The 16,707-nt window shown below is 37.0% G+C and overlaps 1 protein-coding gene across 1 annotated transcript in view; it reads right to left on the reverse strand.

The window, feature by feature from the left end:
* Positions 1 to 14,765, reverse strand: part of slc4a3 (solute carrier family 4 member 3) — an 89,549-nt gene extending 74,784 nt beyond the window's left edge. Inside the window, exon 1 of the mRNA XM_067410450.1 lies at positions 14,712 to 14,765. Coding sequence (XP_067266551.1) covers positions 14,712 to 14,765 — 54 coding nt within the window. The remainder of the gene's footprint in view (positions 1 to 14,711) is intronic.
* Positions 14,766 to 16,707: the final 1,942 nt, after the last annotated feature.

Below are 16,707 nucleotides of genomic sequence, written 5' to 3' on the forward strand. Positions count from 1 at the left end.
GAAAGACTATAGGGCCTAGACAACTGAAAACAAGACAGATACACGACTGTATACATAACATCAGGGAATAAAGACCAATCCCATGAAGCACTGTGTTTCATCAAAACTAATAATACAAAGAATTTTGTGTATGAAACATGCTATATAAATAAACTTGCCTAGCCTTGCAGCTCAAATACCTCAGCAGAGAGCAGAAACGAGCTGCTCTAAGAGACGAGCTTGATAAGAGACTGTTGCTGTTTCACAGATGCTGCCAAGGAGTGATGGGAGATGAGAATGATGCAAATGAGATGTTTTGTTTATCCTTGTTATCGTGAGTCATCGGCTTATAAACAACTCCATTAGCGTCATTAAAGAGCTGCAGGCAGAGACACCTTCCTCTCCTTAAAAACACCAGATCATCCAGCTCACTGCTGGCATTTCACTAGCACACTACGACAGGATTCCCAGCATCTGCCCTTTTCCACAGTACCAGCGATGACTCACCGTCACTATGGAAAAATATTTCATCACACGTTTTTGAACAGAGAGGTAAATACAGGCAAAAAAGGCCTGCTTCCTTCTCTCCAGTATTTCAAATATGTGTCAATAGCAGGTCAAATGTATCTATGTTTCTGAAGCGATGAAGATAGATTTGGAAATGGAGAGCCTTTGAATATTTATTTATTTATTTTTAATACGGGAACTGTAAAAATCACTAACATAATATACAGTGACAGCAAAATAAATTATGTAAACGGTTTATTTTATATACAGTAAATGTATTTAGTTGAGAACTTTATTGAGACTAAATCTGCTGAGAGATAAAGATGAGGTGCTCCAAAATTATATAAAATCAATAAATAGACAACACATTTTTCTTCTGCAAAAAAACTTTTTAAAATTACTAACATTTATACTAAAATGAAAATCTAAAAATAAAAGCTGATACAAAATATTGATACATACTATAATAGTACATAACTAATATTAAAATAACACTGCAAATTAGTCTCAAACTTATCATTTTATGTGTACTTAGGATTCATGAGACTCAAATTTACATAAATATGAGCTAACTATTTATATAAATATGCTACTAAAAGTAAAAAAAATGAAATTAAAAAAAATAGTATATCATTAAGATTAATTGTTACTGCAAGTATCATTTAGGAAAACGAATTAAGTGGTTTTGCAATAAGAAAGTCAATTTTCAGCCTCTTCTTAGTGATTTAATTATCTAGAATTATGAATTATGTACAAATCTAATTCTATTATGCATCAGTCTGTTCGAGCATTAAAGTCTGTTTACAAGTCATCTAATTGAGCATGTGGTGAATAATTACCATCCATATTTTTTTGTACAGTAAACCACATGCTGTAAATTTTTAAGAAGCAGATCAATGTTGCCCCTCCCAACCTGAACAGGTGGCATCAGGATTGAGGGGTGGCGGTTACCCCAGCTGAAAATGGTGTTATGAGATCATTGTCGCCATGACAACCATGAGCTCAGACCACTGAGAATAGAGAGATCCGTCTATCCTCGACCCTGTACAGTGTAAACACTGATAAAGCAGCGTCTAGTGGGGTCCTCAGGGGACCGATTAGGGCCAGACATCTATTCCAGGGATAGTCCACCCTATGCTAGGATCTCATCTCTTATTTCGCTCTCTTATATAACACAATAAGGCTTGGGAAAATGTGCATGTATGTTCAGGAAACATAAACAAACAACATCTCATCACTGATCTGCCATGACAAAAACTATTTTTCTTTTTTTTCTTTTTTTTATTTCATGTTTAATTCAATGTGTTACTTATGGAAGCTTATGGGATAAAAAATAAAAAGGTAATTACTTTTTATCTCGCAATTCCTCTTGCAATGCAGATTTTACAACTCACAACTGTGAGTTTATATCTCAAAAAAAGTCAGAATTCTGGGATAAAAAATTTACAGTTAACTTTTTTTTATTATTATTTACAGTGCCATGGGCAAAAGAAATTATACTTTACCCATATTGTAAAAACTGGGCAAATAATAAACAGACAACATTCTATTATTCAGATAAAATCACAAAGTGTGAGTCATAATGAATGACTGAATTAGTCTGACTCACTTTTTGACTGGATGTTTTTGACAATGTGTAGTTAAAGGTATCAATACACAAAAGATCTTGTTGTAATAAATGCTCATTTAAATACAAAAAAAGAGGGAAAGGTATAAAAAAATCTATTACAAAAACAGTATTGTGTATATGCTGTCAGGGCCAATTCATGTGTGTCAATGGAGACACTGTGCAGCTATAATACACTATTTATTAAATGTTCTGTCCTTTTTCAAGTGAGTTCAACAGTTTGGAGCAAGAAACTTACTGGCTCACACTCCTCCATTCACAGGAAAACTTCACACATTTGTCTATATAGGGTGAGGGAGCATTTCTAACTCACTCTTCTGGACTGCAATGCAGACGCGTAAATTCAGGCTGACTGGTTTTGAACAGTTTTATTTGTCATTGCATTTCTTATTTGTCAGTGTATTTGGGAAGTACTGCATAGAATCTGTGTTACAAATGAGAGAAGAGCATTGTTGCATAAATCTACCGCATCCTGTCTGTCACTTGTTATTTTGTTTTCTTCCCTTAAAGTCAACAGGAAATGTTGCTCCATATTTGGATTAAAACATTGTGAATCCTGCACAATAAGAATAGTAACATGCATTGAAAATAGGATGGATTTTGATTTCATGTTGACTTGTACGTTTTTACAGAACCTTGCACATAACAAAAATAGAAAAAAAGAAGATTTTTTTGGCAAATTTGGTTGCACTGTGAGTATCTGCAGTTTCCTTTTTGCAGTTTTTTTCAGTTGCACGTGTTGAACTCTCTACTGTATAAATCAAAACAAGGGAACGAATCAGCCATGGGAACGAATTCTTAATTCATGGCCATGATTTAACTAAAACAAGTGAAAAAAATGGCAATGATTTACTAAAACCAGAGAACGAATTTTTACTTTGTAGACAAAATATATGTTTATGTCTACATGTTATGTGCGGGGCTCCGTAAGTATTAACTATAAATGTAAAAAAAAAAAAAACATTAACTACAAAAAAATGTGATCAATTGCAATTAATTACTTTAACTGTCAATTGACAGCCATCATATAATAAGAGAAGCATTATTAATAATTGAGCAGTGAATCAGTATATTAGAATGATTTCTGAAGGATCATGTGACACTGAAGACTGGAGTAATGATGCTGAAAATTCTGCTTTGCATTGCTGGAATAAATGACATTTTAAATATATTAAAATAGAAAACCGATCTTTTAAATTGTAATAATATTTCACAATATTATCGTTTTTATTGTAGTTTGATCAAATAAATGCAGCCTTGGTGAGCGTAAGATACTTATCAAGCACACAATTTTGACAAATATTGAATTTGATTTCAAAATCACATAAATTCTGTCTGTCCTGTCTGTTCATACTGAAGTCAGCTAAAATTAAGGTATATAATTTATTTCTACTTATGGCCATCATCCACAGGACAACTCTGTTTAAAAAAAAAAAAAAAGTTCATAAACCACATTGAGCAGCAGTGTGCATGCAGAAGTGTGTGTCCTGCTGCCACTAGATTTTATGGGAAGTATAAATAACACTTGGTCAAATATTTGGGAGTGGGAAATCAGCGTGCAGTTCTGGGCTGGACTGAAACATCAGCGCATCAATCACCGAACACTTTCTGTTTACTCAGTCTGGCCAAATCCTCTCGTTTACCACTATTGATTTCCTCATTCTGTGTTGATTTTTGTCAATTCAAAGAGGAGGTGCTGCTTGTGGGAAGTCTGCATCAACATACGGAATGCTGATTATTGCTTTAGAAAACAAGTAAAAAGTGTGCAGCATTAACATGTTGCTTTTGTCTGGGCTGCGATACAATGTCTCCTGCACACTATTTTATTACTAAACATTCAATTCTCTTTGCTGAAACATGATAGGACGATCTCTACAGCGCAGGCACAACATGCCAAATGGCCATCCGCATGCAGGTCGACACCAGGCAATTAATCTGGTATCTGATGCCATGGTGAGCAGATTGCTGCCTAAAACACTTACTCACAATATGTCAGCAGAGTTCATGGAAACAGGCCCTAAATTCTGGTGAGGCTCCATGTATGGGCACTAATAAGGGTATGTTCCTTTTGTATGATGATGTATTTAAAGAGCTCATGTCATTTGGAATCTAATTTTCCCTAATCTTGTGAGAGTTCTTTGTGCTATGAAACATGTAATTCTAAACTGTAACTCAAAACCTCCTACCCAAAAAGAGAATTTATTGAAACTGAGCTGCTAAAATGACTCACTATGAACTTGTGTACAATTCTGCAATAAGAAAGATTAATATATTACGCAGAAACATTTATAGAGTTTTCAGAAACCAGCCACCATGCAAAAATTTAAAGGAAGAAGTATAGACCTTTTTTTAGTGCCGACATCACAATTACAGTGCTCAGCGTAAATGAGTACACCCCCTTTGAAAAGTAACATTTTAAACAATATCTCAATGAATACAAAAACAATTTCAAAAATGTTGACAAGACTAAGTTCAATATAACATCTGTTAAACTTTTAACATGAAAGTAAGGTTAATATAACGTAAATAACAAATTTTTTTCAAATTAGGGTGATGCAAAAATGAGTACAACCCACAACAAAAACTACTACATCTAGTATTTTGCATGGCCTCCATGATGTTTAATGTATTCCTCACCTTTGTGACACCATACAGTTGTGAAGCCATCAGTTCCAAAAACATTTATCTTGGTTTCTTCACTCCAGAGTATAGAGTCCCAGTAGTCTTCATCTTTGTCAGCAGAGGCCCTGGCAAACTCTAGGCGGAATTTTTTGTGCCTGGGCTTTAGGAGAGGCTTCTTTTGTGGACAGCACCCATGCATGCCATTCCTCTGCAGTGTAAGCCGTATTGTGTCAGGGGAAGTAATAGCTTGGTTTTCTACTTCTTTAGATAACTGCAGTGAACTTGCATGCCGATTTTCTTCAACCCTTGTCATCAGAAGACGCTCCTGTGGAGGTGTTAACTTCCGTGGACGACCTGGACGTCTCTGTGAGATGGTTGCAGTTCCATCTTTTTAAAATTTTTGTACCACTTTTGCTACATTATTCTGACTGATAAGTAAAGCTTTGCTGATCTTCTTGTAGCCTTCACCTTTCTGGTGTAAAGAAATTATTTTCTTTCTCAGGTCTTGTGACATTTCTCTTCCATGTGGTGCCATTGCTGACAGCATGAAATGGGAAGGGGTTTTAAAACCCTTTTATAGCCAACTGTCTGCTGGACACCAGTGTAATGAATAATTAGACTCACCTGTGGTTGAATTCTTGTTAAATTAGACATTTGTAGTCTAAAATTTAGCTTTGTTCCAGATACTTTCAGTGGGGTGTACTCATTTTTGCATCACCCTAATTTCAGTAAAACTGAAAATTTTGTTCTCTAAGTTATATTATTAACCTTACTTTCATGTTATAAGTTAAACAGATGTTATATAAAACTTAGTCTTGCACTGTACGTCACAGGCCCCAATTTGAATTTTTTTCTTCGAATACCTGCTGCCACTGCAGAAAAGAAAAAACAATGACATCTGTGGTTAAACGCAATAAAACGAGTGGACTGGACAGAAATGGTCATAAAAAAAGCTTGTGTTTGCAGTGCAAATTTCATATCAGTAAAGGTTAAATAAACTATTGTCTTTTGTTAGTATGGATTATGGTTTGGTTGCGTGTCTAAAGATTTCCCATGCATGCCCACCTTATCAGAAATTGGGGAACAAGTGATTTCTCATGTAACACTAACTTTTTTAGCGCATAAGTTAGCTAACTTTGTTAGTCGTACAACTAAAGATGTATATGCCCTCAATTTCTCTTTACTATACATGCTTGGTTTCTCTGTAGATGTCAGGCCACTCAACCGGAGGTAATCCAGTCAGATCTACCATCCACTGAGTGTGCATGTACAGGTCGGACAATATATTTGATATTTGAAATCAACCCAAACACAACCCTCCCTTCATCGCTCCATCCCCCAAATGCATGAACACAAAATGCAAGAATGGATGTCTCTATATCATATCATAAAGTGAAGATGACAAATGAACAACCAGGAAGAGTTTAAACAAACATAAGTTGGTTGTTAGTCACAGACAAACTAGCTAACAAAATAGCTAACATTACAACAATAGCATATCTTGGTTCTGTGAAACATAGCAGAGCCAATGTTACTCACGTATGGAGGAGAAACAACACAACCTTGGTGTCCATTTTGTAGAAAATTGTAGAAAGTCAACCATCACTGCAGCCCTCCACCAGTTGGGTCTTTATGGCAGAGTGGCCCGACGGAAGCCTCTCCTCAGTGCAAGACACATGAAAGCCTGCATGGAGTTTGCTAAAAAACACCTGAAGGACTCCAAGATGGTGTCTTGCCCTTCATGTGTCTTGCACTTCCGTCGGGCTACTCTGCCATAAAGCCCCGACTGGTGGAGGGCTGCAGTGATGGTTGACTTTCTACAACTTTCTCCCATCTCCCGACTGCATCTCTGGAGCTCAGCCACAGTGATCTTTGGGTTCTTCTTTACCTCTCTCACCAAGGCTCTTCTCCCCCTATAGCTCAGTTAGGCCAGACCGCCAGCTCTAGGAAGGGTTCTGGTCATCCCAAACGTCTTCCATTTAAGGATTATGGAGGCCACTGTGCTCTTAGGAACCTTAAGTGCAGCAGAATTTTTTTTTGTAACCTTGGCCAGATCTGTGTCTTGCCACAATTCTGTCTCTGAGCTCTTCAGGCAGTTCCTTTGACCTCATGATTCTCATTTGCTCTGACATGCACTGTGAGCTGTAAGGTGTTATATAGACAGGTGTGTGGCTTTCCTAATCAAGTCCAATCAGTATAATCAAACACAGCTGGACTCAAATGAAGGTGTAGAACCATCTCAAGGATGATCAGAAGAAATGGCCAGCACCTGAGTTAAATATATGCGTGTCACAGCAAATACTTAGGACCATGTGATATTTTAGTTTTTCTTTTTTAATAAATCTGCAAAAATGTCAACAGTTCTGTGTTTTTCTGTCAATATGGGGTGCTGTGTGTACATTAATGAAGGAAAAAAAATACTTAAATGATTTTAGCAAATGGCTGCAATATAACAAAGAGTGAAAAATTTAAGGGGGTCTGAATACTTTCCGTACCCACTGCATACTAACGCGGGTCCTGAAGCGCTTGCCTGATCATCATAACCCTTCATTTTCCAGTGATATTCCTCTGACCTTTTCTGTTTTGTAATGTCTCTAATCCATCTCTCTTTCTCTGACACATGCACAGATAGACCTCAAGCGGTGCTCAAGCACCTGCCCTTTTGGCCTATGATTAGATAAGTGCCCTTTATGCAAGACTTTTTTTTTTTTGGCCGGTGGCATCAATTCTCAATTAAGCGTGTGCCCAACAACTTATTGTTAAAGGGGTCCTTGATTATGACTTCACTTTTTTAACCTTAGTTAGTGTGTAATGTTGCTGTTTGAGCATAAACAACATCTGCAAAGTTACGCCGCTCAAAGTTCACTGCAAAGGGAGATATTTTCTTTTACAGAAATCGCTTTTTAACAAACGGCTGGTAGGGGCTACAACAAGCTTCTTCCCGGGTTGGTGAAATTATAAACCCTAAAATTTACATAAACCCTGCCTCTGTGAACACACCACAAAGGGGGTGAGGCCGTGTTGGGCTGTTTTAGGGAAGAGGAAGAGTTGTTGTAGTAGAGTGTTGTTTCCGTTATTTTACGCCATACTGCTTCACAAACAAGAGTCAATTCAATGCTGGATTTGCACAAAAGATTAACATGACGGCACAAGCTAGTGGATGAGTTGAATCAACTCCACAGCAACTACATAAATTTATCCACTAACCATTCAGAAACATCCAGTTGTATTCTAAAGGTTGTAACTTCTTCCTGAGTCTCTCCATCAGTGTCTGACTCCGGTTTGAACACTGCAAGGCTGAACACCGTTACTGACAATCCTCAGTTTGGCTGCGTGAGATTCTCCAGCTTTGTTGTTGTTGAGCAACCGAAGCGTGAGCTGTTAAAGCTCCGCCCTCTTCTGGAAAGGGGGCGGGGAGCAGCAGCTAGTAGAAGGTTAAACGAGAAGGTGGAATATGGTCATTAAATACTAAAGTAATAATTATTAATTTCATATATTTTATTACTAAACTAATTGAAACTAAATAATCGTTTTGAAAAATCATTACTGTGTTTTTCTCTAATATCAGAGAGCTTTATGCCAGACGTTGTCATGTGCCTCCCCCTCTGAAAGCCCTTTGAAAGACTGACATCAATAAGAGAGGCTGAGCTGACAGAACCACAGGACGACGCTGAACATCAACCAATTAGCACATCTCAAAATGCCTCTGATGAGGCAGTTCTTTTAAAACACCGGCCCTGATTGCATATGCTTACATCTAAGAACATGTAAACTATCAGTAATGGCTCTAGTTTTACTGCAGGTGGTCTCAAGGTCCAAAAAGGTCTCATTTGCTCTGCTGTTTATATATGGATAGGAATGTCATTGCTTAGATTAAAGGGAAAAGTATCAAAAAAATAATTGAATGTGTCTGTATAAACCACATGTGTCTGTTTGTTTGACTAATAGCTGCCAGGAAGTTCCTTAAAAACAGTTATTTTTCCAGTTGTTATTGCAAAAATAAATTGAAAAAAAAAAAAGTAAATATTTTCCTTGTAAAGAAAATGTTTAATGAAAAAAACTAAATTACATAAGTGGAGAAATACAAAACATATTACAATGTTGTTGACTAAAGTGTTATTAAAAATCAATTGTATTTTCTGAATAATGGATCAAAATATTGGTGAAATTGTTTAAATTTTGCAGGGGCAAGTACAAACTGAACAGCTGCAGAAGCAACAGCAGAACGTCTCATTATTAAAGAGCCTGAATACGATACAAAAGATGAAGAATTTCTTTTACACTTCTGTCAACATAACAGATTTTCTCAGTTACAGTCAGCCTTCATTTTTTATTTCAATATACTGGGTTGCATAATTGTAAGCAACAGAAATGTGATGAAGGTTGACAGATGAATGTGTAGATACACAGCCTTTTTTCTGTACTGTTCTACTGCTCTGACTGTGTGTGATTAATTCAACAACAACAAAAAAAAGTCAAATATGAGAGAAACTGTTTATTTGGCTTAAATATAACTGCACAATTTGATAAAAAATTGGCTTTCACACACTACAAAAAAACACATAAGATGCAGGCAACCACAAAAAGGGCCATTCAGATGTACACACACTGACTGAGATCCCTGCATCCCAAGTGTCAAACGAGACGGAGGTCAGACTGATACTATTGTCCTGTGTACGGCCCGGGTGTCCAGCCATCACATGTAACCCAGCACCTGCTCCTCCCTGCTTGGCACTGCGCCACCAGCACCAAACCTGCCGTTGCTCAGGAAACCACATGGAAACCATTTGCAATTCCACATATTTAAGTCTTCTTACCATGTATTTTCCACAAAAATATGAAGCAGCATCACTGTTTTCAGCATTGATAATAATAAGAAATGTTTCTGAAGCAGCAAATTAGCATATTAGAATGATTTCTGAAGTATCATGGGACAGTAAAGACTGGACTAATGATGCTGAAAATTCAGCTTTGAATATATGTCCAAACAACTTTAACCCCATTGACTTTCATTGCATGGACAAAAAACAATTAGACATTTTTCAAAAATCTTTGGTAACACTTTACTTAACGCCTTAATGATGCATTATAAAAGTATTTTTAATAATACTTATATATTCATTGAACACACCTTTAGAATATATAACATTTTTCATCCAAAATGGTAATAAATCAAAAAAACACCCAAACTTGTTGCTTGAAAGATATTGATTAAGTCCTATTTACTGAATAGAAAGTGTTTGTGTGCATCTGTCACTACATGTGGAACAGAGAAGATTTTTTTCAAACAGTATGTGAGTAGTTTACTCTATTCTATATTGCTTTTTTAAAGTGTGTACTGTAAAACACTAGCCGTTTCTCAATATGCGTTCTTGTCTTTACTTGTGTTCTTCTGGACTTGTGAAACGTCATCAATCGCTGCCCAAGTACAGTTCCAATTCAAAGTTCGCATCTAGCCAAGTACAGTTCAAATCCCCGGATGTGTTCTTGATCCGCCCCTTTTATCGAGGATGCATCAAGAGGAGACTTGTGCAGACTTGAGACAGTCAGGTATCCCAGAATACATCTTGCACTAACCAGCACTAAGCGTCAATAGTAAAGGAGAAAACCCGCGCATTACTGTTTTTATGTGATGAAATGTAGTTTTAAGAGTTTTTCAGGCGAGAATGTACTAGTTTAAAGCTCAGATCTGTGGTTTATTGATAAAGATAGCACCTATTTGAAAATTTTATCTGATGTTGGCGGAGTTGTGAGATCCAGGCGATAACCGAGTGCTCAGCGCTCATCTACCCGCCAAGAACAGCCTTACCTTGGCTAATCCTTCTGACGTTTGCCGCTGGCTCCGATGTCTTTAATCTCTTATTTCATTTTATTGTTGCCGAAAATATACATACAGAGATAACCGGAGTAGCCAGAGCGAGCTGAGTGACGCAATCAAGTATGCTGCTGTACCATTTGCAAAGTCACCGGACTTGTGTCCTCGCGTCCTTGGGAGTCCGTTCTCTTGAGTCGAACTTAACAAGTCTGAACTACCAAGGACGCAAGTCCAAACTTCACGTACTTGGTATTGAGAAACGCCTACTGTGTTGATAAAGTGGGCCTTGATTATGATTTTACTTGTTTAACTTTAGTTAGTGTGTAATGTTGCTGTTTGAACATAAACAACATCTGCAAAGTTACGACACTCAAAGTTCAATACAAAGGGAGATATTTTCTTTTACAGAAATCGCTTTTTAAGTTAAAGAACAACAAAAACTTGTTTTTTTTGCAAACAATTTTTGAGTTTCTGTTATTAACAGAGGTGGGAATGTCTGTGTGTGTTCACCCAGAACACCCTATCAAACTACATACTCTAGCAACACCCCAGCAATTGCAGCAAGCTAGCAATACTTTAGCAATCACCCAGAACATCTATATTCTGGCCAAACTGACCAAACTATTTATGTTTTTTAAACACCAACTTGTACAAACCTTAAACTTCCAGGTCACAATAAAATGTTTTAGTTAAAAACTTATTTTTGTCTGACAAAATCAAACTTTGGCCTCAGATGACACACAAAACTTAACAAATATACACAGACTACTGCACTGCCCAGTGAACACTAGTGAGATCAATTCATGTAACACTGTAACAAAAATACAGCTTACTGGGATTCAGGAATTATGTTGCAGCTCAATCTACTACACTATACAAACATAAATTTACAGGTACAGTAAAATACAGCAATGATTTTTTTTATTATTGTAAATTGATCTGGCAGTAGATATAAATGAACTTGGTATACACCACAATACAGTATACTGTCAATTACGGTAAAACTAAATTCAGCATCCTCTGCACATTTGGCCAAATTTTATTACAGTATATAAGGTACTATAGCAGTGTATTGGTCTTCTGACACAAGACATTCATTTCTCAGTTCTGCAAAATACAGTATAACAAATGGCTACAGAGAAAATTGACAATCACAAGTGTTCACATAGTGAAATTTCCCTCACCTAAAGTACTGGTACTGTGTAAGTTTAAAACCCCTGTAAATTATTCATTCATCTGTCTCTCAGATTTTGACTGGTGTGTCTCATCAGTTTTGCTATCTAATGTAGTCATTGTTAAACATTTTGAGAAATGTGTCTTTGTTTTGAGAACTGAGCGAATGGTTTTGGAAACTGGGCCAACTGAATCCCTTATAATGTGTTAGCAATCGAGAAAAGCTAAAATACATTTAGATTCTTACCTAACTAGTTTCTGTGATCGGGATCTTCTTATTGATTTCATGTTACCGTTTCGTCGGATGGCAAAAAGCCCTTTATCCATGATGAAATTGGAGCGGGCGGTCGGTGAATTAGCTCGTAAAAAATTACGAAAATTCAAGGACTTCTGAGTTAGCCGAGAAGCAGTATTTTTCCGATTCACAAACAAAAGGAAAACAATTCATGAGTGAACTTGGCTGCGCTGTGCATTTTTGACTCCCAAAGAACCAGTTCATAAGAGTAATTTGTTAATGAAGCTGACTACATTGGGCGCACTGCGTGTGCGTGCAACCGTCACGCAGCTTATTGAAAGACGTGTTTTCTTGCCATTATTTTGCAACACGCTGTCTTTTTTTTATGTCATCACATTGAAGCGCCGCTGCTGAAAAGCAGTAGTACTTGAAACACTGCTAACATTTATATTTTATTCTCTGATAATTTTGGGGTGGCAGTTTTCACCCTGTGCCACCCCGGTAGATCCGCCCCTGCATCACAAACCTCAAAATTTACATAAACCCTGCCCCAGACAACACACATCAAAGGGGGTGAGGCCATGTTGGGCTGCTTTAGAGAAGAGGAAGAGTTGTTGTAGTAGAGTGTTGTTGTCATGCCGTCATTGTACGCCAGACTACTTCACAAACTAAGGTCAACACTGGATTTGCACAAAAGATGAACATGACGGCACATGCTAGGTGATGAGTTGAATCAACTCCACAGCAACTACATAAATTTATCCACTAACCATTCAGAAATGTCCAGTTTCATTCTAAAAGTTGTAACTTCTTCCTGAGTCTCTCCATCAGTGTCGACTCTGTTTTGAACAATGTAAGGCTGAACACCGTTACTCACAATCCTCATTTTGGCTGCGTGAGATTCTCCAGCTTTGTTGTTGTTGAGCAACTGAAGAGTGAGCTGTTAAAGCTCCGCCCTCTTCTGGGAAGGGGGCCGGGAGCAGCAGCTCATTTGCATTTAAAGGGACACACACAAAAATGCCATGTTTTTGCTCACACCCAAATAGAGGCAAATTTGACAAGCTATAATAAATGATCTGTGGGGTATTTTGAGTTGAAACTTCACAGACCAACATGTTCTCCAACCAATACGACCATATACAGTAGGTCATTTGTCACTTCCCTGAAATACGACCCATAGGAGCGTTTACTAAAGTGCCGCACCAATGGACAACAGGATACTTTCATTTTAATTCATGAAATACAACCCATAGGAGCGTTTGCTAAAATTGCACCCCTATCGACAACAGGACATTTTCATTTTATGTATTGTTCCCTTTTATCTGCGTCATATTTCGCATAGCTCAACTGGCAGAGCATTGCAATAAAAATATGTAATCATGTGATCATGCGATCGTGGGTTCGATCCCAGGGAACACATGTGCTCATAAAGTGTGTATGAACTATAAATCACTAAGGTTAGGTTTAGGGATGGGGATGGGTGTAGTCGTTAATAAAAAAAAATAGTTTTGCTTAATTGAAATAGGAGAAATGGTGCAAAAGGTCCACACATTGCATTTAAATGAACAGGCATTTTGATTGGTAATAACAGTCATATGTCATTTCATGACGACAGACGTAAAACGACACTGTCATTATTTTTACGCCCGCTAGAGGGCGCATGACTTCAAAACATAAATATCAGTCTCTCACAGAAACATTCTGGGGACACCAGAGACTTATATTACATCTTGTGAAAAGGTGCAAAATAGGTTTTTTAATGATTTATAGCGCATTTTCACCATTTTTATGCTGAGCATGCAATGCAAAAATAGGCTCAGTGCTTGCAGCTGTGCATCTGCTTAGTAACACCACAGTATCAACATGCACTGCAGACCTGAGATTTGTGTACACTCTTAACATTCTTTGTGGCATTTATGGATCCATGAAGAACCTTTAACATCCATAGAAGCTTCCCATTCCACAAAATGTTCTTTATAGTGGATTATCAAAAATCTTCTTCGCTAAGAAAAAAATTGTTCTTTTTAAGAACTTATGGAATCCAAAATGGGCCTTCTGTGGCATCACTGCAAAACCCCCTCAGAGCCTTTATTTTTAAAGGCCCGTTCACACCAAGGATGATAACTTTAAAGATAACGATAAAGATATAGTTCTAAAAATCATTCTCAATATTAAATAATAGCAGAGATCACACCACAGTGATCACAATAAAGGCACAGAGAAACAATATCTTTGGAATCACTTTCAGAATGTCAGCCAATCAGAATCCATTCTGCTGTAACAAGCTTGAGCATTTAAAGTGACAGACAAGCACACCCTTAGAATAAACAATATCATCCGATGGTGTGGACGCTAAGACAGTTATCTTTATTATTCTTGGTGTGAACAGGCTTTAAAGGGATAGTTCAACCAAAAATGAAAATTCTGTCATTATTTAAGGAAGATATTTTGAAGAATGTGGGAAACTGGACAGTTCTGGGGCACTATTGACTTCCATAGAATATTTTTACTATGGAAGTCAATGGTGCCACCAAAGCAGCCTGGTTACAAACTTTCTTCAAAATATCTTCCTTTGTGTTCAACAGAACAAAGGAATTTATTCAGGTCTGGAACAACCTGAGGGTGAGTAAATGATGACAGAATTTTCATTGTTGGATGAACTATCCATTTAAGTGTTTAAAAAGCCTAAAGCAGTATATCTAAAACTCACAAACCAACACAAAAACAACAGGCAGGGTCTTAACATCTCTCACCTGATGCAGGTTGATCAACACATCTGTCTCGGGGGCATGGCCTCCTGTCGCCATGGGGACAGGGAGGGGCGCAGCTGCGGGAACACGAGGGGGTCTGGGATCAGCCCTTCTCTTTCACGGCTGGATTTCCAGTCAGCCTGTGGGGTGGCATAACCTGTAAGTGCGGGACAGAATTAGGCCACTGAGATCCCAAAACAAACAGAGGAGCAAGGGCACATGGGAAAGAAATACTTGCAGTTGCAGAATTTCCAGAATATGTCAAGGAGAAAAACACAGATCCTTTTCTAGTTCTTAAGTTACAACTTAGGGGCTCATCAATAACTGCTGAACTCAACAGACATATTATTGATCGTATTAAGCTGTTAATCAATGGAACAACCATGTTAATCATGAGAAAGAGTCTGTACCCGGTTGGTAAGATCAATTAAATTACATCAATCAGTTCAAAATGTTTCTAAAAAATCAATTCAAATCTCATTCACTTAATAGTTTGCATCATCACACAAATGTTGCCATTCGTCTTTGTGTGACATTGTTCATTCATATATTAAAATTTGTAAATGAATATATATAAAAAAAAAAAAATATATATATATATATATATATATATAAATATATATATATATATATATATATATATATATATAATGTTAACAGATACAACTTTTGACAGATACGATGTTAACAGATACAATGTTAACTTTTTTGTTAACATTTACGTATTAGTAAATGTTAACTAATGTAAAAAAAAAGCGTAATGTTAATGAAAAGTGCTCCCTTTTTTGTTTACCTGCATGTCATGTGAACATTAACCTATATCAGGACCATGAACATGAAAATGTGTTGTTAAATTATTGAAATATCAATGTAAAAATTTCAGGGCGTACTTCAAGTAAATATTTTTACTCCAAATTTTGGGAATCCCTGAAATAAAGGAATTTATTTAACATTGTTAGCAAACTAATCCAGAGACAACATAACATGGATTGCAGAGTAATAATAATACAAATTAATCTATTTCATGTGCTCATTTTGTTGCTAGAACGACTGTTTTCTACATTTTAATAGGAGCTTTGAGCTAATCTACAAGCCAGGTAATACAGTTATTTCAAGTGAAATCATTATTTCATGTCTCTGTATTTATTTACTTGATAAACAACCATGTATTAAACATAAAATGGTAACAGCCTAACACAAAATAAACTAATTCAAGATAAAAGGGCTTTATTTTGCGATAATGACCAGCTACACACAAGCTAACACTAATCAACAGTGCAGTAAAACTGTGTTCTCCAGTCATCTTTTCATAAGTTCATTGTTACACAAAGCTCATAGATGATCAGTACCACACCATACAACATTTGAGTGTGGATGGTGTGAGTCTGCTGTGTGGTTGTGCAATCGTGACAGTGTTCGCTCTGCATCTGTAAGTCCAGAGTCTGCTGTATTATAAACAGCTCTTATGGGAAGCCGGCACAGATGATGACTCATGTCTTGAGTTTGCGTCACTGCAGACAGCCCAAGCATACGTCTCATTTATGCCATATAAACCGCACCCAGCTGGATATGATTTTCAGCATCATTCTTCTGGAATGCAGCTTCATGATGGACTGCTAAACGATAGTGGCATCTCCATGTACCAGCATCAGTGATCAAAACACCTTGTCTCTGGCCTGAAACATCACAGTTCTGCTGCCTTGGACATTTTATCATTGAGTCCACACAAACAGTGATGCCAGTCAGACTGAAATGAAAAGAACTAGTTTATCTTTTCATCACTGAGCTGGTATCATCTCCCATGGGAACATTTTATTGCTCAGAGTTGCTCCTTCATAACTCAGGAGCTGTCACACTGAAATAAATAAATAGCTTTCGCATGCTTTTATATTAAGCATAACATTTAAATGTAATCATTTTTAGCAACTAAAATTGGTTTAAATAATGTGCCAACTGGGGTATAAAATATATATATATGTATATATATGTATATATGTAT

This window comes from Chanodichthys erythropterus, chromosome 14, assembly GCF_024489055.1.
Source record: "Chanodichthys erythropterus isolate Z2021 chromosome 14, ASM2448905v1, whole genome shotgun sequence".
In the NCBI taxonomy this organism is placed as follows: Eukaryota; Metazoa; Chordata; class Actinopteri; order Cypriniformes; family Xenocyprididae; genus Chanodichthys; species Chanodichthys erythropterus.